At 38.5% G+C, this 27,543-nt stretch overlaps 1 protein-coding gene across 6 annotated transcripts; it reads left to right on the forward strand.

Annotated features, from left to right (window-relative positions):
• Window positions 1–831: 831 nt before the first annotated feature.
• radil (Ras association and DIL domains) lies at window positions 832–26,384 on the forward strand. Of its 6 annotated transcripts, none has more exons than XM_051908744.1 (17): window positions 833–1,062; window positions 1,139–1,469; window positions 3,432–4,002; window positions 10,487–10,606; window positions 11,206–11,480; window positions 11,582–12,259; window positions 14,248–14,285; window positions 14,445–14,602; window positions 15,678–15,793; window positions 16,580–16,844; window positions 18,106–18,287; window positions 18,673–18,823; window positions 18,914–19,104; window positions 20,715–21,132; window positions 22,276–22,415; window positions 25,042–25,181; window positions 25,319–26,384. In XM_051908744.1, the coding sequence occupies exons 3-17, from the start codon at window positions 3,468–3,470 to the stop codon at window positions 25,416–25,418; spliced, it is 3,507 nt and encodes a 1,168-aa protein (XP_051764704.1). In that variant the 5' UTR covers window positions 833–1,062; window positions 1,139–1,469; window positions 3,432–3,467; the 3' UTR covers window positions 25,419–26,384. The 6 variants fall into 6 exon arrangements, with proteins under 6 accessions (XP_051764711.1, XP_051764704.1, XP_051764729.1 ...); XM_051908769.1 differs by having other exon boundaries at window positions 22,363–22,415; XM_051908760.1 differs by having other exon boundaries at window positions 836–1,062; window positions 18,106–18,278.
• The last annotated feature ends 1,159 nt before the right edge of the window (window positions 26,385–27,543 follow it).

A 27,543-nucleotide genomic window follows, 5' to 3' on the forward strand; every position in this document is an offset into this window, starting at 1 on the left:
CAGGACTTACAGGATCTGCTGCTAACATCTTGGTGTGGATACCACAGCACACCTTCAGGGGTTTAGAGGAGTCCATGCCGGGGCTGTTTTGGCAGCAAAAGGGGGACCAACACAATATTAGGTAGGTGGTCATAATGTTATGCCTGATCGGTGTATTTGATATCTGATTTCAGCTCAAACATGCATTTTAGTCTGGGACTGGGCTTAAGTCTTGTCTGTGAAACCGGGCATGTTATTTCTAATTAAAAGTATATTTCATGCAATTAGTTGAACTTATGAGTGCTTTTTAACAACATTAATCATGCATGTGCTTTAGTATGTCAGCACATCAGAAAAAGTGTACTTCTTTAAAGCATGACAACAGAGATTATTAAAATACAATTAAAATGTACTTTAAGTTAAAACTTCTATTTTAACATTACAGTGCACTTTTTAAAAGAGAAACCATTGCTCAAGTGACCATTTATTTCACTAATATTACATTATCTGCATGCATGCATGCATGCACAGTTTTGGAGTGAACTAGAAGTGTAGCCTACATTCAGTACAATTAAGTGCACTTCTTTTTTCAAAGACCCCTCGAGATGTTCTAGTAGAGTAACCAGGTGTAGTTAGTTCATCACATCGGCTTTGACACTCATTTTAGTCTGTAGCCTATGATTTGTAAAATAAAAATGTAGTCGGAGCCCGTATAAAGAAGCCATTTTAAAATTGCGCGCGATGAAAACGAGGCTGACGGATACATTTCAATCCGACAATAAAGTTTAATTACGACCCATTCAAAAGACTGTATGTCTATCCCATACAGCCTCGGTTTAATTCGCGAAAAATGACATATGGCACGGCATACAAAACACCCTGCCAAACATCCAGTCGTAACAATACGCGAGAGCTTCAATTTCTCGGTTCGGCTCTTTCCGGCTGCAGTCGGCTGAGGGAATGCAGACGCCGAAGCATGCAGACTACAGTGTAGTCAGTGGAGACGGGCAAATAAAAGAAGGGGAAAGGGATAAACAGCCCCAGCGACTACCCAGGAGCAGCGCCGACAAATAAAACCAGCAGGTAAGGCATTCCGAGCATACCAACCATACATTTCTCTATATTGATGTATGTTTGACACCTCACTGTTACTGTACAGGTAGACGTTGTCGCATTCCATGACAGTGACTGGGCGGACCAAAACTGTATCCCACCGGCCCGTAGAGCTAATTTAACATATGAACAAGAGGAAATACTGGCAAATGTCAATAACAGGAGTCAAGCGAGCGGCTTGTGAGGGATCAGAGCTCTGAGACTGGCTGGCGGAGCCCCGTTAAGACGCACAAGCGGATTAGGACTCGCGAGCAGGTGCCTTTGTTGGCTCGCGCCGTTGCTAGTGGAGACCCGCAGTAGCCCGACGCGCTTCTTTAAAATTAATGCCTCCAAATGAGAGTCTCTTCGGCACACGGGGAATAGCGCGCGCTTGACAGGTAAGAACTATTCTGCAACCTTGTGTTTGATGCTTTTCGTAAGTCTTTTCAAGAAACTTTAGTTATTGTGCGTCAGTTATAAAGTGCTGATCTTAAGCACGCGCAGTTACAATACAGTATATAGTGTAACATGTTTATGAAGGATTAAATTATTCATTCTCATTTAATGTCCTGTGCCTTTAAGAATCATATATAACGTTTTGTTTAAATAATTGTGCGCAGGACAGGACGCAAGAAGGGAACACGTGAAGACTTTAGATGTACGCAGTATACCTGTAGACTGATAGATTATTTAAATGAGGCTCAGCATGTCAACTGCATCAGTTTGTGAATAGGCTTCACGAGCGGACGGTGAAGTATTTTCACGCACGAGCAGATGGTCTCCGTTTAGACTGCCGAGTAGTGAGGATTTTAGCTGATGCAGTCTCTCTCTCTCTCTCTCTCTCTCTCTCTCTCTCTCTCTCTCTCTCTCACACACACACACACACACACACACACACACACACTGTTAGAAGGTGTTTCTCATGTCTGCAGCATTGGAGAGACATCTCTGCAGTCTATCTATCTATCTATCTATATTTGTCATTCTATCTATCTATCTATCTATCTATCTATCTATCTGTCTATCTATATTTGTCGTTCTATCTATCTATCTATCTATATTTGTCGTTCTATCTATCTATCTATCTATCTATCTATCTATCTGTCTGTCTATCTATCTATATTTGTCGTTCTTTCTATCTATTTATCTATCTATCTATCTATCTATCTATCTATCTATCTATCTTTGTTGTTCTTTCTATCTATCTATCTATCTATCTATCCTTCCATCCATCCATCCATCTATCTATCTATCTATCTATCTATCTATCTATCTATCTATCTATCTTTGTCATTCTATCCATCCATCCATCCATCATCTATCTATCTATCTATCTATATTTGTCGTTCTATCCATCCATCTATCTATCTATCTATCTATCTATCTATCTATCTATCTATCTATCTATCTATCTATCTATCTGTCCGTACGTCCGTCCGTCCGTCTGTCTATCTATCTATCTTTGTCATTCTATCTATCTATCTATCTATCTGTCTGTCTGTCTGTCTGTCTGTCTATCTATCTTTGTCGTTCTATCTATCCATCCATCTATCTATGTTCTATCTATCTATGTCTTCATCTATCTATCTATCTATCTATTGTCCGTCCGTCCGTCCGTCCGTCTGTCTGTCTATCTATCTATCTATCTATCTATCTATCTTTGTCGTTCTATCTATCTATCTATCTATCTATCTATCTATCTATCTATCTATCTGTCTGTCTGTCTGTCTGTCTGTCTGTCTGTCTATCTATCTTTGTCGTTCTATCTATCTATCCATCCATCTATCTATCTATCTATCTATCTATCTATCTATCTATCCATCCATCCATCCATCCATCCATCCATCCATCCATCCATCCATCTATCTATCTATCTATCCATCCATCCATCCATCCATCCATCCATCCATCCATCCATCCATCCATCTATCTATCTATCTATCTATCTATCTATCTATCTATCTATCTATCTATCTATCTATCTATCCATCCATCCATCCATCCATCTCTAATCACTGTGTGATGATGAGCTATTTTAGTTATTCCAATGTAAAGTAAATGCTATTGTTCTTTATTGGGTTATTGAATATTGTAAATTACTGTAACATACTGTCCAGAACTATTCTCATAGTTTCCATCAAGCTGTTTTTCCATGACTTACTTGGCAACATCCCTGTTTGCCTCACAAAAATTCAGCCTTGCCCATCCTGTCTGTTTCTGTCTGTCTCTCATCTGTATCTCTGCTTGTACAGTACTGCCATGTGCCCCTGAATGCAATATTATATTAGTTGAAATGACAAGCTTACTATATCCTATAGCTTAACTCTGTTGCCAGTTGTTACAATTTGTTGTTTTCTCAGTTCTAGGGGTTTTTAATCAATGCACTTTCCGGCACCATGTTCTACGGTTCCTCATCTGCCAGCATGTCTCTGCCATCCAAGAACCGCCTGAAGCGCCAGAGTCGCACTTTTACGCAGGTTCTGTACCGGACACTGAGTTATCGGGATCGTCGCTCTGTGACCGACCTACCTGAGCAGGTACGGGACGATCCAGCTGAGCTTTCCACCCAGTCATCTGCACCAGGTGTGCTGAAGATATTTGGTGATGAAATCAGCGCTGGCGCTAACTACAAAAGCGTCCTTGCCACACCTCGTTCCAGCGCCCAAGAGTTGATCAAAGAGGCGCTTGAGCGCTACTCTCTAAACAAGGCCTCGGCCTGTAGCTATGTGTTATGTGACGTGATTGGACGGTTCGAGGGCCCAGAGCGACGGTGGCGGACTGAATGTCTTCGGGCGCTCGGGAACAACGAAAAGCCCCTCCTCTTGCAGGACCTCTGGAAGCCAAAGGAGGGTTACTCTCGTCGCTTTGAGCTCAGACGAAGAGCTGAGGTCGAGGAACTGGCAGCAAAAGAGAAGGACACAGTCACTGCAGGTAACGCAAAAATGCATTCACTTGTTCAGGAGAGGATGTTCTTGTCACATGATTTTATTGAAACAGGAAAATCCTGTGCAACAGGGCAAAAAAGAAGTGAAAGCACATTGTTCCTTCTGTTAAGTAATCTTTTATCAGTATTTACCTTTTCCAGACATCTGAATGAAAAATTATATTAAAATGACTGGACCATGACAAATACATTTTCACTATTTGATAATTTGATGTTATATGGAATGTGTTCATAGATGTTTTACAATAAAAAATAAACTATAAAAGTAAAACAATTTTAGTATCAATAATCATTAAATAAAAAATAAAACATTTTTAACAATAATAATTTTAATATAATAAACATTTATTCAGAAAATATTTACCCTAAAAGTTTGCATGCTCAATAGTTCAATACTGTTGGATATTTTTGCTGGAAATGCAAAAAGTGTGAAATTTGAAATCTGACCTCCTACACCACAAGGTGGCGCCATCATATTTTGTGTTATTCTGCCAATTACATCAACGACAAAAGTCAAACGCAAAAATGCATGCATTTGTTTTAAAAACAGCCTAAAAAGCAAAAAATAAGGTATCGTTATATATTATGTTACAAACTTAATGTAGTACGATGCCCTTTAGTCGCCACCATCTTTGAAACTGTCGATTGATTTTTCTCCCTGAGATCGGAGTTGAACAGATATCTGACTTTGAGCATCGCTCCAGTGCTATGAGGTTCAGAAGTTGTTATGCATAACTGTTGTGAGGAGTATTAAGCTAATTGTTATCACATTTCCTGTGTCCGAATATGCCTACTTCCATATAGTGGGCAAAAAATGGTATGTGAGCCAAGTAGAATGTCAAATTTTATAGTATTCATGAGTGAGATTTGGTAGTGTGCATCCAATGGACACTTTACTATCCGATAAGGCCACAGGAGAGGATTAGTGAATGTCAGTGAAGCGAAGTATGTCCGAATTTCATTCATACTACACATATTTACATTATATAGTGTACATTTTTAATGGTCACACAGCAAGTTTCAAATCAATTGTAGTACCTTCTATACAATACTGTTGTCACGATACTGCAATTTCTAACATCGATACAATATCTTGAAAAATATAGATATATTCGATACCATTTTTGATACCATGGGGAAAACTGCAATATATTTTTATTATTATCTCATAATTCTTTGATAATTTGGGTAATTTTGTTGCAATAGCTTACACACAGCTTTATTTGAAGCTATACTATTATACTACAGAAATTAAAGTCATCAAATGTAAAATAACATGGATAGTCTTCATTGTAAAAATTAAATTCAGATTAATGCTTACAATTAAAGTTACAAAAGTTATTCAGTCAAGAGCAGCGAGTGATTTTCTTTGTCTTTTCTTCATTGATTAACATGACAGACAGCAGCAGGTTTATTAGGCTGCTGTCACTTTAAGAGGTGATGCACAGATCCAATATACTGTTACAACAACATTTGATTTCTTTTTCAACCATTTACGTTCCAAAACCGACTGACTGTGTTCACCTGAATACTCGCCAAGACATGCATTTTGACATAATATTGTGTATTTGATCGTTTAAGTCATGAAAAAGAGCTCAGTTTGCTGTTTGAAAGGCGGCTTTATGTGTGCATGGCTTATATAGATCAGTAGTGTGTGCGTGAAGCCTGCGGGAATGAGTAAAATTATGAGCAATACCTGCAACCCTGCGCCGAATTTCAGCGCTTAACACCCAACACTATTCAGCCAGAGCGAATGAGACAAGTGAGTGACAGGAGGCCGGTATGTGTAAATTCGCCGTCGGTTGAGAAAAGAGAGTGAGAACGCGCAGCTGGTATCGGTGTATCAATACTGCAGAAAAGGAGTATTGGAACCATTTCAGATATTTCAGTATCAATACAGATCGAACTTTCAATATTTTTGACAACACTAGCCTACTATATAGTATGCAATTTTGGACAGTGCAATTGTTAAGATTAAAATAAAAATGAAATATTGTTTTAAATTATATGTTTTTAAACATTTGTTTGGCCACATTTGCGAAACAGAAGCTTAAAATCAGCTATCACTCTTTTTAAGTGCTTCTAGCTGAAGATAAAAGTTGTGCTGAACATATCGCTGCTATCAACACGGTGGTATAGATGTTGTGATAACTGCAAATAGATCTTAATTGTTCTTTGTCATTCAGGGCTGCTCAGGTTCGCTAATGCCGACACGCAGATGTCAGGGATAAATGCACCACTGGGTCTGCTATATGGCCGACCTCCAGTAGCTGACCTGAGGTCTCAGTTTCACTATTAAATATTTGTGCTCTTTTATTGCAGACTAGTCATAACATCTCTCTCTCACTGTCTCTCTCTTTCTGTTTGTGCCTGGATGCTGTTGTACTAAATTACAAATTCAACAAGGTGGCCATTGAGCCAAAACACAGGGTGGAAGTTAAATCAATATCAGCAGGCACATTACTCAGGATAATTTATCCTCAAGTTGAACAGCTTTTCTTCCTGGTGGGATAGAGAGAATTCATGTGTGTATTGGAGTCTATGTGTAGCTGTACTTTGTGGGGGAAAATGATCCCCAGAAGTGTGCTAAATCTGATAAAATCTTCCTTTGGGTGGTCCTATGGAAGCTTGTTCCACCACTGAATGAAAAATAAAATAGGTAATTGAGACTTTTTATCTCACAATTTGGACTTTTTTCTCGCAATTGCGAGAAAAGTCAGAATTGCGTGATATAAAGTCACAATTGCAAGTTATAAAGTCACAATTGCGTGATATAAAGTCACAATTGCAAGTTATAAATTCACAATTGCGTGATATAAAGTCACAAATGCGTGATATAAAGTCACAATTGCAAGTTATAAAGTCACAAATGCGTGATATAAAGTCACAATTGCAAGTTATAAAGTCACAAATGCGTGATATAAAGTCACAATTGCAAGTTATAAAGTCACAGTTACGTGATATAAAGTCAGAATTGCGTGATAAAGTCAGAATTGTGTGATATACAGTCACAATTGTGTTAAATAGTCACAGTTGCGTCATATAAAGTCACATTTGTGAGTTATAAAGTCAGAATTGCGTGATAAAGTCAGAATTGTGTGATATACAGCCACAATTGTGTTAAATAGTCACAGTTGCGTGATATAAAGTCACATTTGTGAGTTATAAAGTCAGAATTGCGAGATATAAACTCGCAATTGTGAGAAAAAGTGTCAGTGTTTATTCTGTGGTGCAAACAAGCTTCCATATGGTCCTTAATTGAAAAAAAAACTAGTTTTTTTAATTCTAAAATGAAACTTATTATTTAGTACTATTTATAATTATATTTAAATAAAAATTAAATATCCTAATTTAGATTACTAAATAAATTTGTTCTTACAAGTGTAGCTTCACTCCTAAACTCTACACCCAGTTAGCTTTAAAACTAGTCTGGTTTTTAACTAGAATCTCCGGTTAATCTTCCTTATTGGAAAAATCATATTCTCAAGTAATGCATCATGGAATCTTGGTAATTTTTCTGTGAGCTTGCTACTGTGCTATTTAGTGCATAATTTCTCAATGCACAATTGTTGCAGTTCTTGTCTACATGTGATTGAATTTTAATTAACGAAAATGTCGCAGGCTTATCAGAGGATCTTAGTCCTTAAGCTTGTTTAAAGTGGTCTTCTTAAACTTGGCTTAGCGTCCTGCTGTTTATTCATGGGTTTATTCATGCTTCTCCTCACATTGGGACTGTTCTCAAAAATTCATGTGTGCTTTTCACAGTCAATCTAAAGGGCAATGATGGTTAAGAAGGTGAAGGCATATACATAGATCAAGGGTTTAGGAAGGTCATGGATGAGTAAAGGTGAAGAAGGGTTGGGGGATTACATTTGCAAGTCACCGCCACCATCTGCACACACACATATTACTCCGTGACAGATGCTCGGGGGCTTCATGGATAGTGTCAAGGTATTTACCAACACAAGCACGTTTTATAACAGGTTTGGAATTGGCAGTTATGTCTGCATGATCACCATGCCTGAATATTTAACTCTTCCCAGTTCGTTCCCATATCAGTGGTTTCTTGAATAACCTGTAAAAATCATTGTAGAATCTATTATACAACCAAAAACCAAATGAAATGCTAGTTAAAGTGCCCCTTTTTATGCTATTTTAAAAGTTCCTAATTTTGTTTTGGAAGTCTCCTACAATAGGTTTACATGCATCTAAAGTAAAAAAAAAACACTTTAATTTTCTCTTAAAGGCACAATATGTAAGATTTTTAGATTAAAATATCCAAAAACCACTAGAACAGTGTTATATATTTTGTTGACTTGTGTACTTGCATTATCCCAAACATTTCCAACAATGTTTAAATCCAGAGAAATCAGCAATTTTAACCAGGACAATGTTTTTTTTTTTTTTTGGCTGTCAATGACATCATATCCGCGATTTCCAGTTTTACTTTCGTAGAAACCATGGAAACACCAAAGACGCTTTAATATATTTTGTGTTTTATTAGACAAGTGAGCAACTGTTTGGATACATACATCGACAGAAAACTAATCATTGTTATATAGTTTAACACGTTAGTCTTAATGTTTGAAACGCTTGTTTTCTTGATTTACCACGAGTACCATGTTTTCACCATGCCTTAGAGACAACACTATTTTGTCAAGTGGCTAACATAGCATAATCAGAGAGAGCTTTTTCCATCATCCAATATATTTTTTAATTAACTGCATGTCATTTAGCAACACAAGTCATCCAGTTTTTATTAATATGACATTCTAATATCTAATAGTGCAACAAGTTTCTTATACCAGCCACCGAGCGAATGCACAGACTAATGTTACAACATAACTTAACAACATAACATAACAAAAGTGTTTAGTATGATCATGAAAATCTGACTTTTTCCGTGTTTAAGTGCTATAATCGGGTGCCCGGTGCATCTACCAACCCAGAAAATGTGAAAAAAGGACAACCCAGTAACTTTGTTTTGGTAAGCCTTTCTCTGCAAGCATATGAAAAAACGAGCTGCTCAGATTTTGCTCTCTAGTGACGTAGAAAGGGGATCTTATTATAATATTACCGCCCCTTAATTGCCACATTTCCACCCACGGCGCCGACATTTTGTTTTCGCAAGAGACAACGGTGTACCAGTTCTAAAGGTGATGAGACACGGGGCAGCTTTTTGAGCAATGTTGCAGGGCAGTTTTGTTGTGGGCACTTTCCATTGAGAATGGGCAACAAATTTCCAAATTCTCAATGGAAAAGTGCCCAAGCAACATCTTTCGGCAACATAAAAAGTTGCCCCTTGTATCATCACCTTAAGGCTATGGCAAAAGCAAAGCAAAGCATGCTAACTGTTCTGTCATTGGCTGCACAGATGAGCACTGAACACTATTTAGATTCTCATTAGCTTGGATAGCCTGCAAGTTGACCCTGGCAAGCTCGATTGCAAAAAAAGGAGCGTTTCTGTCTGAGCGATATTATGGAAAAAATATTAGACCATTCACAGCATTGGATAGTCGTAAACGTTAGACTGGTGTGTATGGCTCTGTTTGGCAAAGAGGTACGCTATGTATAGTAGACGTCCATACGGGTTTTGCACAAAAGATTAACATGACAGCTCATGCTAGTCGATGACTCCACAGCAACTACATAAATTTATTCACCAACCATTCAGAAATGTCCAGTTTCATTCTAAAAGTTGTAACTTCTTCCTGAGTCTCTCCATCAGTGTCCGACTCCGGTTTGAACAATGTAAGGCTGAACACCGTTACTGACAATCCTCATTTTGGCTGCGTGAGATTCTCCAGCTTTGTTGTTGTTGAGCAACCGAAGCGCGAGCTGTTAAAGCTCCGCCCTCTTTTGGAAAGGGGGCCGGGAGCAGCAGCTCATTTGCATTTAAAGGGACACACACAAAAACGGCGTGTTTTTGCTCACACCCAAACGGGCAAATTTGACAAGCTATAATAAATGATCTGTGGGGTATTTTGAGCTGAAACTTCACAGACACATTCTGGGGACACCAGAGACTTATATTACATCTTGTAAAAGGAGCATTATAGGTCCTCTTTAAAGTTGACTAGTCTGTACAACCCCTAGTCTATTCAGCGTGTGTCAGAAATGAAAGGGCCATTACCATATCTGAATTTCGGAGGCTTCCTCAGCACTTGATACACTGTGATACGAACAGTAACAATGGCGTCGGTTTTACCGTATCAATTCAAGCCCAAGTCCTCATCCTTTGGATGTGCGTGTCGACAACACAAACCAAACTCTTCCAGTCTCAGCTACAACATTTAAAGGAGGGTCAAAGTAGACGCTGTTCGCTGGCAGACCATAGGCTGGCAATTATGCAAATTTGTTAAAAACCTACATAAGCTTACTTGAATGAGTGAATAACTAGAAGTACTGTGTGTATTTTCATGGTTTTGTTGGTGATTTATATTTGTTGTGGTGTTTACCCATGCCATGCAGGGACCCACACAAACTCCCCTGTGCTATCTTCAACCTTGAGTAGAAGCGGGCATGGTAGATGCCATCGGAGCTCCCCCCGGGGCTGGCGTTTGATACAGCCCTGTACAACTATTGTAAAAGGTGGGGACTGTCCTCAGGTATGGTGTCGACCACCAGCCCCACCTCCATATACAGTACCATTATTTTGCAAACCCATAATTTACTGTATTCCTCCATGCACCAGTCAAGTGTTGACTTCCTATACCCATGTACTACCCCTATACTAGTCATTATCCCTCATCCCACAAGAATATTACCCTTATTTTATCACGCCTCTATGCTTTGTTCTTTTCTTCCTTGAATCACAAATTAAGATGTTTTTGCATTATGTTTAAACTGTTCTTTTCCATACAGTGAATGGGGATGCAGGCCGTTGAGCTTGAAAGGTTACAAAAAGTACCATAAAATTAGTCAATATGACTTATTCACTATATTCCCAGTTGCTTTGTTTGAACTTAAATTGAGGTTACTAAGCATGGCATTATCTTTATTATGCTTTGCATTTCACCTCCATATCCACTTCAAATTTGGGGTGTTATTGACTTTTAATGCTTGAAATAAGAACAACTTTGAGTCCATTTATTTTGCTAAACATATCTGTTCATTTAAACCCCATAAGGTTAGTTTGTAGCTGAGGACAATGAGTGTCAATTACCTAAGTGGTTTTCTCTCTACGACAGATATCAATGCTCAAGCGAGGAAGCTACAAAGAAACCGTGCTAAAGGAACAATGACACTCCAGCATGGCTCCTCATTTTGCCGCAGCCTCAGTGAAACCAGCCTTAACTTGGTGGGACTGCCTGGTGAGGAACCTAAGAGGTACTACTCCACCCTCCCAGGGCCAATCAGAACACGCTCCACACGGGACGCTGAGATCCGTAAAGATGGTGGAGGAGTTAAACACTCTCTCTACCAATCTCCACACTTGCTGCTCCTTCAAGGGTACAACCAACAGGTAAGAAAATCACATACATATACTTTAGATACATATATGTTATTTTTTTATTACTCCCATCTGGAGTAGTGTTTACTGTTTGATCTGCTTTTGTTTGTCAGGATTGCCTGGTTTACCTGTTGAATCGAGAGCAACACACAGTTGGTCAGGAAACAGCATCAGCACGGCCAAATATCTGCCTGTCATCTCCGGATGTGCTTCCACTTCACTGCCGAATACGTCGTGCTGTGCAACGGCGTTCTTCCTCGGACCAGCGGTTACTCCTGGAACCTGTCGCCCATGGCAATGTTCTGGTTAACTTCATGCGTATTGAGCGGCCCACTCCACTACGTCATGGGGATTTGCTGTCCTTTGGTGCTCATTACATCTTCCTGTACAAAGACCCGCTGAGTGCGAAACCTCTTCCTGCCCAGACTCTCACTCGACTCCGGGCGCTGGCCCGACTCTGCGACAGCGAGTCGGGGGGTGTGCCTGAGAAAGGAGAGGCATGTCGTATGTGTGGAGCTGTATTACATGAACCAGTGGCGTCTCGGCGCAGCTCTAAGGCTCCGGCGCGAGGTGCACAGAAACGAAAGCTTGCATTGGAATTTGAGCGGGCTCACGAGGACGCGCTGGTGAACCGGGTGCTGACACTTATTGAGCCGAGCGGGGATGACCACAAGCTGACACCAGCATATTTGCTTTGTCTATGCATCAAGCACTCAGCTAATACATTTCCACCTGGCAGCTTCGGTAAACTACTGCTGAAAATTGCCAAGAGGATTCAGACCATAGCATGGGTTAGTACTCAAGTCAACAGTTTAGATGTGTTTGAAGCTGAAATATGTTATTTTTCCATGTTCAATTGGTTCTATTCCAGTTTAATGTGAAATAAAAAAAAAAAAAAAGGTTTACTTCCCATTTTACAAAGTTTGGATGTACAGTATATTGGTACCATATTGGATATGTAATTTATCGTTATCAGTCTTTATTGCATATTTAATTGTGCATGAGTATTTCCCCTATTTTTACATTTACATTACCTTTGCCATCATTGAATGCTTACTTAAAGGATTAGTTCACTTCAAAATTAAAATGTCCTGATAATTTACTGGGGATCGACGAGTTGAAGGTCCAAATGTCAGTTTTTTTTTTAGAAAATGACTGATCGTTTCGCTAGACAAGACCCTTATTCCTTGTCTGGGATCGTGTAGAGCCCTTTGAAGCTGCACTGAAACTGCAATTTGGACCTTCAACCCGGTGTACCCCACTGAAGTCCACTATATGGCGAAAAATCCTGGAATGTTTTCCTCAAAAAACTTAATTTCTTTTCAACTGAAGAAAGAAAGACATAAACATCTTGGATGACATGGGGGTGAGTAAATTATCAGGAAATTTTAATTCTGAAGTGAACTAATCCTTTAAAATTCATCTTTAAAAATGCTAATAATTAAATAAATTAAATAATACTGTTAAATGTAACAATTTTACTGCATTTTATCTGATTTTAGAATTTTTATTTTTAGGAAATTACACACTTTACCTTTAAGAAAAGTCTTGTTTAAAACCTTGAACGTAGTGTCTATTTACACTAAGTGTAAATAGCCTGTCTTGTTGGCGCGTGGAAGTAGCTTTTGACGCGTTCGACCCGAGTTCGAATCCGCTTTTTGCCGAACTTGCTCTTTTCCCATCACAAATCAGATTGGAAAGGCTTTTTTTTTTCAATAAAAATGAAGAAAATATTTGAAAAGTGGAAATAAAGTGCCTAACAAGTGTTTAATAATAAAGTATTTATCGGGTATGGGTTAGGGGTAAGTGTAGGGAGGGCTTATTGTCTGAATAAGGCGGCGTCCATTTAATAATTTTAATAATTACACTCTATGTTATTATTGCATCCTGTTAATGTACAACAATACTGAGGTGCAAATAATATCTGCCACTGTTTATAAGTATAAATAGCATCTAACAACTATTTGCACAAAGAACTGCTACTTTTGTATAGTGTAAATAGAATATATTGCTATTTTCACTTGGTGTAAATAACATCTGTTGCTAAGAAAATATGCTATTTTCACTTAGTGCAAATAGCTGCTGCCAACTTTTCATTTCAAGCTGCTTGGTTTATGCATGTTCGGCCCACTCATTTGTCTGTCACCCAACAAACTACATTTCCCACAATTCCTCTGGCTCCTCCCACTGTTACACTCTAGTTGATGTCATGTCACTGAGACTGATTGTGTTTCAGTATGGGAGGAGAAAATGACGGAAAGGCAAACACAGCAAGTCCTGTCTCCATCTGAAAAATGACTTTCCAGTGTTTGATTTACAATTTTGCGCATCAGAAATGAAAGAGTTTTCTGCATGTTCACAATGTCCAAGCACAAGTGTGTGTTATTTGTTTACAAAATGCCTAGCAAAAGCATTTGCATGAAGAGGATCAATCCCAGATGACCCATTGATTGATTTTCTGCTGTAAGTCACCTCACATGCCCTTTTGTCTTTGTTGACAAATGCATTTGCCGTTGTTGATTTAAACACTACAGAAATTTGTAAATGTACCTTTAATCTAGTCCCAATGAAACCATCCAGAAGACTGTCTTTGAACTCATTAATTATTAAAATCCAATTTTAGAAGGTCAACCGTCAGCCCCAATATTAACCATCCAAAGAAAAGTGCAAGAAAGGAAAGGTTGAAAAAAAAAAAAAAGATTCCAAGGTATTATACCTCCCACATGAAGCTATTCAGAATTTGATGACATTAATTGCCGTCCATGTCTGTGTCTCGCAGGAGAAGACAAAGGAGTTGGCACAGAAGCAAGCTCAGCAGTGAGTATCACGTTACGCCTTATAATACGCACATGCGTGCACTTTGAATGTGTGACACTCTAAGGTCATACGGCACTGAATAGACTGTCACCAATACTGAAAGCATTTGCCACTGAGTCAAACCATTGAATATGTGTGTGTTTTTGTATGGTTATACAGTCAAGATCCTGCCTCCCTGTCTCTGCTCAGCATCTCAGACCTAGTACCTGATCTCCAGTTCATTTTCTTCTGGATGTCCAATGCCATCGAAATACTGTATTTTATCCAGCAGAAGTCTCCTGCGTACATGCAGACTATTGAGCTGATGGACGATAAAGGTATGAAACACTCTAGGGCTTTTCCCACTGTAAATAGTTAACCCTGGGTCATTCTAAAACCAGGGTAAACTGAATCAGTTTTCACACGGCTCATACTCTACCTGGGGTTAACAATTACTGTACTTTCCTAAAGCCTGGGTGAATGTTCTTATTTGCATATTTGCAGTGTCAGTGTCATTGATTGGATGAGCGCGGCATAATATGGGACTTTTTATTTAAAATTCACTTGTACATGGTTTTTGTCGGAGTGTGTGTACACAACCACCCTATAAGCCGTTTGCAGTTTCTGTGCAATGTGACGTCATATTCCCTATTAGCATAGACATTTATAACACCATATATAGCAGTAGGTACTGTATATTTGACGCTGAGATGTTGCTGTCACTTTAATACACAGATCTAATATACATATGCGATTTCTTTACCTGCTGTTTACATTCACAGACATAAACCGACTGTGTTTAAGTGAACATTGTGTGTTTTTGACAGTTTAAGTGCAATAAGACATGAAAGACAACTTAGTTTCATACTCACAGGACGTGTCGTCTGACAGACAGCCTTCTGTGTGCGTGCTTCGGATGTGTGCGCTCAGAAAACCATATATCAGAAGTTTAAGCTGTTATGGCTTTAAAATGCATGAAAATAATTAACTTTCATGATGATGAAGAACTGCAATGTCACGTGAGCGTGACCGCGATAAACAGATGTTTTTTTTTAGGTTTTGTCAGAGTATCCGAGGCACAAGTTGTACAGGCTCCGCCCTCTTCTGGATAGAGGGCGGGGAGCAACAGCTCATTTGCATTTAAAGATACATACACGAAAACAGCATGTTTTTCCTTCCACTCAAAAATGAGTTAAAAGCTGGGTTTAGAACGATGGTAACTCTGGGGTTAAGTGCGGTGCGAAAAGTCCTTCTCAATTGATTTTGAGCTGCAGTGAGCATTGTGGATTGGGGCCGATTATAGACAAAATTAAAAACAAGATTAACTAGACATGAGGATTAGAGGTTATAAAAGACACATAAAATATTGCATTTGGTCTAATTGTATTTTTTTTTTTCTGTTTCTTATTGCAGCAGGATCTAAAGAATCTCTCCTCTCAGCAACAATATCAGCAAACGAAGAGGCGATGACCATACTAGAGGAAGTGATCATGTACACCTTTCAGCAGTGTGTCTACTACATCACTAAGGTAAAGGGTAGTATTACGTTATATGTGTGGCGCCACCCTTGTAAGATGTTACCAGGGCTGCTGGGAATTAATTATTTAATGTGTGTGTGTGTGTGTGTGTGTGTGTGTGGCTGATTGTATGTCTTGTAGGTCTTCTTCTCCTCCACTTCCTTCTATTTCAAATAAATGCTATTCTTTTGAACTTTCTATTCATCAAAGAATCCTTAAAAAACATCACAGTTGCCACAAAAATATTTAGCATGATCAGCATATTAAAATGATTTTATATTTTATATCTTGCAATTCTGACTTTTTTCTCGCAATTCTGACTTTTTTCTGGAAGTTGTGTTTATTCCTCATAATTTTTTTGCAATTGCGATTTCATATCTCACAATTCTGACCTTTTTTCTCATAATTCTCACTTTATAACTCGCAATTGCGATTATATATCTCACAATTATGACTATTTTCACGATTGTGGCAATTCTGACTTTATAACTCACAATTGCAAGTTTATCGCTCACAATTCAGGCTTTTTTCTTGCAATTCTAACTTTTTCTTGCAATAGTAAGTTTATATCTTGCAATTTTGGCTTTTTTCCTCATCATTGTGATTTCATATCTCACAATTCTGACTTTTTTCTCACAATTGCAAGTTTGTCACAATTCTGAGAGAAAAAGTCAGAATTGTGAGATAAAAATGACCTTTTTTATTTTTTATTCAGAGGCAGAAACAAGCTATCATATTAATGTGTATTTGTAGGAGTCTGGTTATCCATGTCTTAACTGGCTGTCGTTTACATTTCAGACTTTGTACGTTGTGATGCCAGGCCTGTTGGACTGTAACCCGTTTGGGACGGAGTCTTCATCAGAGCAGTGCCGGCGCGCTGCTGGAGTGTGTGTGTGTGCTGTGTGTGTGATGCCAGAGGCGGTTCGCAGGGTGGTGAGTGTGTTTCAGACTACATCAGACCTGCTGCAACAGTACCAGGTTCATTCAGAGATTCAGAGTCAAATGTTCGCCTACCTCTTCTTCTTCACCAATGTCTCACTCTTCAATCAACTCATCGATAAAGGTTTGTTTAGCACATACACACACACACACACACACACACACACACACACACACACACACACACGAGACAAACTCAAATTCCCTGTCATATATTTTCATTAAGCAGGAACTGTGTCAGCAATTGCAGGCAGAAGAACAAAGAATGAAACAAGATATCAGAGTGAAGGCTGATGAATTTTTTCTGCCCTCTAGTGTTGAAGATACTGAAGAGACTTTAGGGAATATATTTACTTAATTTTGTTCCAAATTGTATTTTTTTTTTTTCATACACAGCTTGTCCACTAAAGTCCATTAAATCTGTAAGATAGATTTTAAGTCATTTTTTAAGTAAAAAAAACTTGCCTATAATTCAATATTTGATTTATGTATTAGGAAAGATTTTCAAAATTGCTTTAAAAAGCAGCATATTCATGCAGAAATAAATATAAGAATACAACCATTTAAAAGTTTGGGGTTGGTTATGAGAAGTCTCTTCTGCTCACCAAGGCTGCATTTATGTGATCAAAAATATAGTAAAAATAGTGAAATATTTTTATAATTTAAAATAGCTGTTTTCTGTGTGAATATATAGTAAAATGTCATTTATATCCAGTGATCAAAACTAAATTTTCAGCATCATTACTCCAGTCTTCAGTGTCACATGATCCTTCAGAAATCATTCTAATATGCTGATTTGCTGCTCAAGAAACATTTATGATTATTTTCAATGCTGAAAATAGTTGTACTGCTTCATATTTTTGTGTAAAAACCTTGATACATTTTATTTTTCAGGATTCTTTGATGAATAGAAAGTTTAAATGAACAACATTTATTTGAAATATAATCTTTTTTAACACTATAAATGTATTTTCTGTCACAATTTAATGCATCCTTGCTGAGTAAAGGTAGTAATCTCTTACAAAAAAACTTTTGGACAGTAGTGAATATTTAAATTTGATATATTTCATGACCATTTTGTTTTGTATTGCATGTTGCAAAACTATCACCAGTTTTCCTTTTTAAAGGGCAGTGCGACACGTGTACATGTGTGCGTTATTCATGGTCAGGTGAAGATTATTTCCCCAGACACCCATAATCCTCTTTATGTCATAACAGACAGGATCAGAGCTGGTCTTACACACAAACACCCACGTAAACTCACACAAAAAAGTGTGAAGAGAGATTTAAACTCTTTATTTTAATTAAGTACAATAATTAATGTTAGTCTTATTACCACAATAGGCTATATCATGATTGGTTTTGTTGTGATTATATGTTCCCAGGCCCCGCACGCGGCTGGTTTCAGCGTTCTCGGGTCCTGCAGATCCAGGCTAGTGTGAAGATGCTGATGGACTGGGCTAAAGGGGCGGGGCATAATCATCTCGCACAGAAATTCTTTGCCAAGTTCTGTAGTGCAGTGAGCATCCTGGCCACGCCCCCACAACAGCTTTCACAGGTAACGCCGGTAAGATAGGTGTGTTGGGATGCTGTTTACACAAGTTTTGTGTACCTATTAAAGTCGGCATGAAAAGTTGTGATATTCTTTGCTTGTCTATTGTGATGCGTATCTGAGTGAAATGCTTCTCAGACAATGAAGGGCGGGGCTTGGTTTTGTCTGTTGGGAATTGAATGAATGGTTGTGGTTTGCTATTGGTGGATCTCATGTGAGTGACAGGTTGCCCCGCCCTCATCATCAAAGAAGAGAAGAGATGTCACTGAGAGAGGGAGGGGAAGATATTCTGATTGAAGATTACAGGGGCACATGAATTTATAAAACTACTACTAGCATTACCAACACCAGTCCCCATGCTGAGGACATTAAACGCTCTTGTGTGTGTTTTTGTCTGTAGATCAGTTGGAAATCTTTGTGTGCCGAGCATCCGTCCCTGAAGCCTGTCCAGCTACACAGAATCCTCACACAGTACCAGCTCATGGCTGAGCTCGGCCCTTTACCAATCTGGCAACCCAGCAGTGAAGATGAGGCCTATATCTACAGAACAGGTAGGTATATGAATGAGAATTACTGGCGATTTTATTTCCAGAAACATTGTGTATGCTAGTGTACATTGTGAATGTGTGTATTTTCAATAGTTGATCTACTGGAGAGTTTTGAGAACCACCCTCCTATTGTGCTGCCGAGTGCTGGATTTAAGGTGGACCTGGAGAGTGATTGTGTGGAGGACAGTATATACCGCCAGCTGCTTTACGTTCGTCACTTCCTGTGGGGCCTTCGCACCAAGACCCATCCTTCTAATGGCTGCTCAGACCGGCAGGAAGCTCAGGTAAAATATATTTAGAAATACAATTTATTCCTGTGATGGCATGAACCATGTAGATGTCTTGACTGTCACTTTTAAGCAGTATATATATATATATGTATATTAGATTTTTATCAGCTTCATTCGATCACAGTCAGACTGAACTAGCTTAAGGACTGTAGCTTACAACACTAAGATTTAAATTCTAGACATGAGATTCATTCTTAATCTGATTACAAGATTAGCTGTGTAATTACGAGCTGCTGGCTAAATTATGGACCATGTGTGAGTCAGTCTACAAAAAAAAAAAAAAAACACTACAAATTTTCTGGTGTTGCGACATTGTTTAAGGATTATCCAAGGCTAATTTCATTGTTTATTTGTTTTTGCCTTTAGTTTAATTGCCATATGACATAATTCAAATAGATGAAATCACCAAAATGCACATCCCTATTACAGACCCTTTAACAAGACACCATTGTTTTTATAACATCGGGGGTTAATAAAAAATTTGAAGTTAATAAAATGTCTACAATGTATTATGGGTTTCCAGTGGAGGGCAGCCAATCGTATTAATTTATATGGTAGTGACCATTTTAATACATTTTGGCTGAAACTTTTATACAAAGCAGCTTACCCTAGTGCCATTTTTACCTTTGGTTTTGTTTGGTTTTGCTTGGTTTTTGTCTGGGTTTTGTTGGTTTTTGTCTGTTTTTTCATTGTTTTTCATCTGTTTTTTGTTGGTTTTTGTCTGTTTTTTGGTTTTGAGTGTTTTTTGCTTTGTTTTTTACTGTGTTTTCTTGGTTTTTGTGTGTTTTTTGGTGATTTCTGTTTGGTTTTAGTTTGGTTGTTGGTGGTTTTCGTCTGGTTTTTGGTGTTTTTAGTGCCCATCACTAATCCTGTTCAGGTAAAAAAAATAAAATAAATAATAATAATAATATATACATTTTTAAAATCATAATCTTAATCTCATCATAGCATTCCATCTATATATACAGCAAAAGATTTACGCATTTCAATTAATAGTAAAATTCCATCAAATTGAATTGAATAATCCTTATGTAAAAAATATGTAAGCATTATTATTCAGTTAAAAGATGTAAGGATTATTCAATTCAGTTTGATGGAATTTTACTTTTAATTGAAATGCGTAAATCTTGAAAAAAGGCTTAAACATTTTTTTGTGTAGCATGTAAATTTAAAGTCGGCATGATACAGGCGTTGCAATAGTCTTTTCTTCTCTATTATGATGTATATCTGAGTAAAATGGCTGCTTGATCAAGAAACAATGTAGGCTTGATTTTGTCCATGAATTGATTGGATGATTGGACGGCTGTGGTTTGCTATTGGTTGATCTCATGTGAGTGACAGGTCATCAGAGAAGAGATTTTTGATTAAAGATTAAAAGGGCACATAAATTTAAAAAAAAAAAAAAGATGTGCACAGTTAAATAATTTATAATAAATGGCAATATTCCGTAAAAAAAAATAAGACTTGTCAATTTTGATTTCATGGTGACTTTAAAGGAATAACTGACATGTTTGACTTTGAAATTGTTGTTTTGTTTTATAAGGGTTGTCAACTTATGCTTTGCTCTTTTGATATTAATAAATGATGAAAATTCTGTTCTCCAGCGTGAGCCTCCTCAGCCTCACTCCAATTCACATCCAGCACCTCCTCTGCGTGGGGAGGGAGAAGGGGAGGTGCGGGGCTCCTCCGCGGGGCTCGGAGGAAGGGGAGAGGGAGCGGGAGCTGAGGAACGACCCCGAGACAAACCACCACACAGCATTCACCACAGAAACGGGACCAGCATCCGTTACGCCAACCAAACCCAAGCGACAGACTCTTCCTGTATACTGACTCCACCAAACACGCCCCTCTATCCGGAACACACGTATATACACTCCAACACACAGTCCAATCCAGTCCACTACCCTGAGCATGCTTCACAAGAGCACACACATACACACTCTCACACAAAGTCCAATGGTTGCATGCGTTCAACTCCAGAGCACAAGAAAATCAATGGCTTCATCAGCAATGGCATTGAAGGCAAGTCAAAAACGCCTTTTGGGTCGTGGATGTGTGTGTTCTTTCTGCTAGATTTCGTCTTTTAGGTCATTCCTGTTATGCAGTACTTTCTGTTTCTATTCAACTGATATAATACCACAAAGCTAACACCACAAAACACCTCAGAATTCATTAAATCTATACTAACTTTATTCATTCATAATATATATATATATATATATATATATATATATATATATATAAAACAAACCCAACCGTTGGGTTTAAAAATTAAATTAAAAAATTTAAACCAACTGTTGGGTTTGTCCATATTTGACCCAAACGTGTAACAGACATAGGCTAGAGTGCCCGACTTCCATGCCGACGGACCCAGGTTTGAGTCCTGCTTAGAGCGGGTGGTTCAAACAGGAAGGGTTACATTGGTGCCGTGACCCAGATGGGAGTGAGGTTTAGGAGGATGAGTGTAATGGACGTAGGCCAGTAAGAATTGTGCGTATAAACCTCACTCCCCTGATTTCAAGAGGCGTTCTAGCGACTGACGGTAGAGACTCTGGTCTTTAGCCTCCTTGTTAGAGCACCCGACTCCCATGCCAGGGACCTGGGTTCGAGTCCCACTTAGAGCGGGTGGTTCGAACAGGAGGGGTCACACAAACCCAGCATTTTTTAGAAAAGTGTATATATCACTCCTATATTTACTAATCGTGATACAGTGATCAGTGAAAACAAATATGATATTAAAAAAAATATTTTAATATTTTATCCAACTGGAACACGATGAGAACATGAAAATGTGTTGTGTAGTAGGAATGAGCCTGTTAGCATCTGCACGTAAGTTTTGATTATTCGACAACAGACATGTACTCATGTCTGATTTGTGTACATCGCTTTTATTTCACATGAATGAGTTTATGTGTGAATACATGTGTTTATTTCATATAAACATATGCACAGAGTTCTGTGTGTATAGTTCTGTCAGTATTGCATGTGTTTACTATTTGCATCATTTAATAACTTTGTTCGCATGTGCAGCAGATGCATTTGCCTGTTGTGAACATTGATTTTGTTTATTGGCCCAACTTCGGAGTCTGTGTGTAAATGTGTGTGTCTGTCAAATGAGCACTGAGTCTTGTGTGTGTTTGTTTGTTTGTCCCTGCCCCACTCCAGGCCCTTTGAGTGGTTGTGGTTTTCCTTTCCCTGTCCCTGTCTCTCATCTGGGCCCAAACTCTGATGATATCTGTTCCGTCTTTGTAGTGGATCTGGATAAAGGACCATACGGCCTGGGAATGGGACTTATCGATGGACTTGTGAGTCATTGTTCTATGCCCATAACCATAACATATTTGTTCCAAAACCTAGAGAGCATGTTGCAACATATGCTCATTGGAAAAGTGCCTCCTACATTTTTGCAAAGCTCTAAAAAAAATAAAAAATAAAAAACCTACCTATACATGGGCTACAATTCACTCCAGTTTCCAGCTGAAATGAACACTACTGGTAGTTAAACAGCCACAACTTTTATTCCTTTTCACACAAATTATCATTACAGGAGCAGATTTTAGATTGGATAAAGCCTTGTTTTCGCCAGGTTCCTTTTACAATACTATGTTATGATCTGAAACATTTATACATAGTGCACGAGCTTGAAAGCATAAAGGCCACAGCATTAATGCGCACAGTCAAACACACAGCCTTGTGAAGTATACTTAATTTGACTCTTACTGGTACATAGGCGTTCGACGCATGTGCAGTTTTGATCAATCTCTCGCCACGAGTTACAACCCACGTAAACATCTTTGTATTCTTTCATGCTAGAGTTGTACAAATGAGGGTACTTTCTAAGCTCTTCGCACAATCTCTCGTCTATGTAGGCCTCCATTGTCGCTGTAGCTTGCATGCGTTCTGGTGTCATGAGAAATCGAGTCCCCCCGAGGAATCGGGTCTCCTTTAGGACCCAATCAGTAATTTTAAAGATATAAATCATAATGTGATTTTGCAGGAACTATAATCAGGCGCTAAAAATACTACCCATTAAAATCCCGTTGAACCAATAGGATCACTCGGGGTCCAAAAGGAGACCCGATTCCCAGGGTGGACTTACTCTGCGTTCCATTCGGAAGGGCTCATCCCTATGCCCTAATCCCTTCAAAGGGTTTACCCTCCGGAGTGAGAGCTTCGAAGGGATGAAAGGTGTAGGGGTGAAAAAAACTCTTTTTTTGGAACGCACTTCTGCGTCATCTTAACGAGACAATCAAGGAGGTGTAGATTGTGCAAGCTGCGCCTTTTGTTTAACGTTCTTTATTTATTTTTGGTTTATCGCACCATTGTATATTGTGTCTATGTATTTGAAACACTTGAATGGACTGATAAATGGAGCTGTAAAGTATTTTTGTTGAAGTACAATGTCGTTTTGACCATAATGTACCAAATCTAACTCTAAAATACTATACATGACAAACAACTTCCCTGTGCAAAGGATCATGGGAGCCCGAAGTGTCCATCAGTTGTACCCTTCAAAATCCTTAATTCCAAAGGGCCCTTTGAAGTGGCCAGTTTTGAGCGCTTCGGTTTGGAACGACCTTTCAATATGGCGGCCATGATGGTTTTCACTCCGAAGTGCCCTTCGGAGGGCGATATATCCCGTTTGGAACGCACTGCCTATTTCTCACCACACCAGTCTGTTCTGTTTATGCAGTTTTTCTTCAACTACCTTGTGAATCGATGCCCCCAGGGCACGGCTGCCACCTTGTGGATAAACTAATTACTGCAAAAAAATTAAATGCGCATGTGCGATCTACAAAGTACAAAAATACGGCGGTCCGCATACAATATGCGAATACTCCAAAGCATACTTCGGCCACCCGTGTCTGCACACCGTCCACATGGCAATTTTCATCATCAGGAGGGTCCACGGACATTCGCACACCTCGTCCGCATGCAACCCAATTTTTGAGGCCGCGCGGACTGTCCGCGTACAACAGCGCATGTGCGAGTGATTTGAGCACTTGAAAAGAGTCGTCCAGTAGATATATAGTATACTTTGAAAAGCTCACGCGCTCAACTGTGCAAGAGACGGAGCGGAACGTGGAAAATGAAGTATACCCGGGCTTTGAAAAGTGAAGTATATTAAGGCTTAAAGGGTTAGTTCACCCAAAAATGAAAATTATGTCATTTATTACTCACCCTCATGTCGTTCCACACCCGTAAGACCTTTGTTAATTTTCGGAACACAAATTAAGATATTTTTGTTGAAATCCGATGGCTCAGACATTTCCTCTCTCAAGATCCATTAATGTACTAAATCGATATGATTCGGATCGCGTGTCAAACCGTCAAACTGCTGAAATCACGTGACTTTGGCGCTTCGAACCGCTGATTCGACACACTGATTCATTACGCTCCGAAGCTTCCTGACGCAGTATTTTGAAATCGGCAATCACTATAAAAGTCGTTATTTTGTTTTTTTTGGCGCACCAAAAATATTCTCGTCGCTTTATAATATTAATATTGAACTACTGTACTCACATGAACTGATTTAAATATGTTTTTAGTACATTTATGGATCTTGACAGAGGAAATGTCATTGCTGGCTATGGAGGCCTCACTGAGCCATCAGATTTCAACAAAAATATCTTAATTTGTGTTCCGAAGATTAACGAAGGTCTTACGGGTCGAACGACATGAGGGTGAGTAATTAATGACAGAATTTTCATTTTTGGGTGAACTAACCTTTTAAGATCCCACTCCTTCAGAGCGTCTCCAAAGCCACGCCTCCTTCAAAACACAAACGCATCCAGTAGGGAGCATACAATAACACAAATTTCTGATTCATATCATGAGCTTTAATAAAAACTAGCCAGATGGAACTGATATTTTCTGTTTTAAAAAGAAGCAAAAACTAGTTCTGGGTTTTCTCTCTCTCTGTATATACAGCACACCCCTCTGAACTCTCCTGGAATCTACATCAGGACACTGATTCCAGATGGACCGGCTGCTGCAGATGGGCGACTTTGCATTGGTGACAGAATCCTGGCAGTGAATGGGACCAGTCTCATTGGAGCAGACTATCAGAGGTTTGGGCACTATATAGGCAGCTACACCATTAGCAATCGAATACACCGTGACATTTTCACCAGGCCTGATCCTTTGCAATGAAAAATATGTTCTGTTAACCCTGACATTTGAATCCCGTTGTGTCCGACTCTCACAGTGCTGTGGATTTGATTCGTCTGGGTGGAGGACGGCTCCGGTTTCTTGTCGCCAAATCAGATCTTGAAGTATCAGAGAAGATCAGTGCCTCTTCCTGCTGAGAGAGAGGCTGCAAGTGTGACCCTCTATCTAGACGAAATATGAGGAGGACAGCGAGTCCTTCTTTCCGAGACTGGAGAACAAGCACACTATAGGACCTCTCAGCGACGACAGCTCTCTATCTCAGCCCTGTACAATACTGCACTCTTTCTCATTCAGAACAACAGTTTGACACCTCTGTCTGTCTTTACCTCTTAGCCAATCTGGTTTTGTCAAAGAATATTGAAGGGGAAGGTATTTGTGCACATGATCTGGCTGATACTGTACAAAGAAAATAATATTCACATGATGGCAGACATGAAACGGGGCAAGTGTTTTTTTTTTTTTTTAAGATGGTTAATTTTCTCAAGAAAACAATAATAAAAAATAAAAAAAAATCAAAGGCCTCACTAAAAGGCACAATTGAGTCTTATTACAAATATCTTATCCTTCATGGTCGATAAAAAGATTTGAGACAAAAATTTCACATTTTTCTGATTGATAAAATCTCGACAGGTACAAAGGTTCTCTCTTTCAAATTGATAGTAAACAAACATTTGGCTCAAATACTTTGAGTATGAACATATCTATATATGCTGAACAACTGCACTTAACAAAATCAGTTTCAAGAGCCTCATTTCATGGTGCAACTTTCTCAGTTTCCCATGTTAGCAGTACTCACAATGGCAACAACTTTAAGTTCACTAACTAACAAACTGCATATATATATATATATATCATTTATTGTTTTCAAAATGATAAAGTGTTAATATACTACATAGAATTCATAATATAAGCTGCTTTGTTTATATTTAAAAGGACATAACTGCACAAGTTTTTGAATACAGAAAAAGTGTTTATTTTTTCCATCATTTCATGTTTGTACTAAATCTGTATTGCAATATTTCATAAAAGCATTTTTTTTTTCTCAGTTGAACTTGTATTTGGAAGATTTATATGGTAATATACCTTGCTATTAAATTAACGTTGAGAAGTCAAATTCTACTTGAGTATCTTAATTCGACAGAAAACGCTGACTACACACATTGACCAGGAGAGGGCGCCAAAACACTGCAGGTGTGTTGGACAAAACAGCACATAAATCAGTTCTGCTAAGGTTGAAAATGGAAGACTTGAGCATCTGTTTTCACAAAACAGCTATTCATTTAGCTTTAAAAAATCTGATTCAACTATAAAGTCAGAAGTCATTAAACACTTTGTTTATGGGGTTACAATTGTAGGCTATACAGTGAAGACGAACGTGAACTACAAATGTATGTCCAGCAGAGGGCAGTATTGTCCCACAGTTTGGTCGACGTTTCTGACCCCTCTGAGGTAGGCCCACGTTATCACCTCAGGCGATTTTGACTTTAAATGTCAAGTCACCGAGTGCATCGTTTGTTTTTAATTGAAATATCGAACATTATACCAGACTTTATAAACAGACTTAAGCAAAGTTTGAGAGGAATTTAAGGGTTATTCAAGCGAGGGAAATGCTTTTAGGAATTCAGTTGTTAGCCTATATTGCTAATTGCATCGATGCTTTGGTCTGAATGCAAGAATTCATTATTGGATCCACTGATCTAGAGTTTAGTAGTATCATAAGAAATGTGGAGACAGGATGTGTTGGCAAAAACTTAATTTGACGCTCTGCAGATAGTCATGGGAAGTCAACAACTCATTTCCGCGAATCGGTTCTTTCGAACAGTTCATTTCAAAGAACCACTTAAAAACGGTTCAGCTATTCTTTTACGTAATTAAACCACAATGTGACATCTTTGAGATTTCTGCGTGACATGCTTAAACTTTCTAAGCCTTATGTATAAGACACTGCGTATAAAATTGTATTAATTAGGCTGTTTTATATATATTAACATGGTGTTTGTTGCAGCTAATTGTATTTTGCCGTCATGACTAAGAACCAAATAATTAATTTAGAACCTAAATATAATTTGCATTTACACTGAAGAATAATTAAAACGTTATAAAACGTCCATTTAAAACGTTTTTATAAACTTTACGTTTTAATCAAAAGCTATTTATTAAAATCAATTTCGTGTGCAAGTTGATATTTTTGGTTATTGTTAAAAAATAAAACATGTTTAAAATCGTTAGGTACAGTCTATGTTTTGCCTATGTAACATTTTG

Source organism: Ctenopharyngodon idella, chromosome 1, assembly GCF_019924925.1.
Source record: "Ctenopharyngodon idella isolate HZGC_01 chromosome 1, HZGC01, whole genome shotgun sequence".
Lineage (NCBI taxonomy): Eukaryota > Metazoa > Chordata > Actinopteri > Cypriniformes > Xenocyprididae > Ctenopharyngodon > Ctenopharyngodon idella.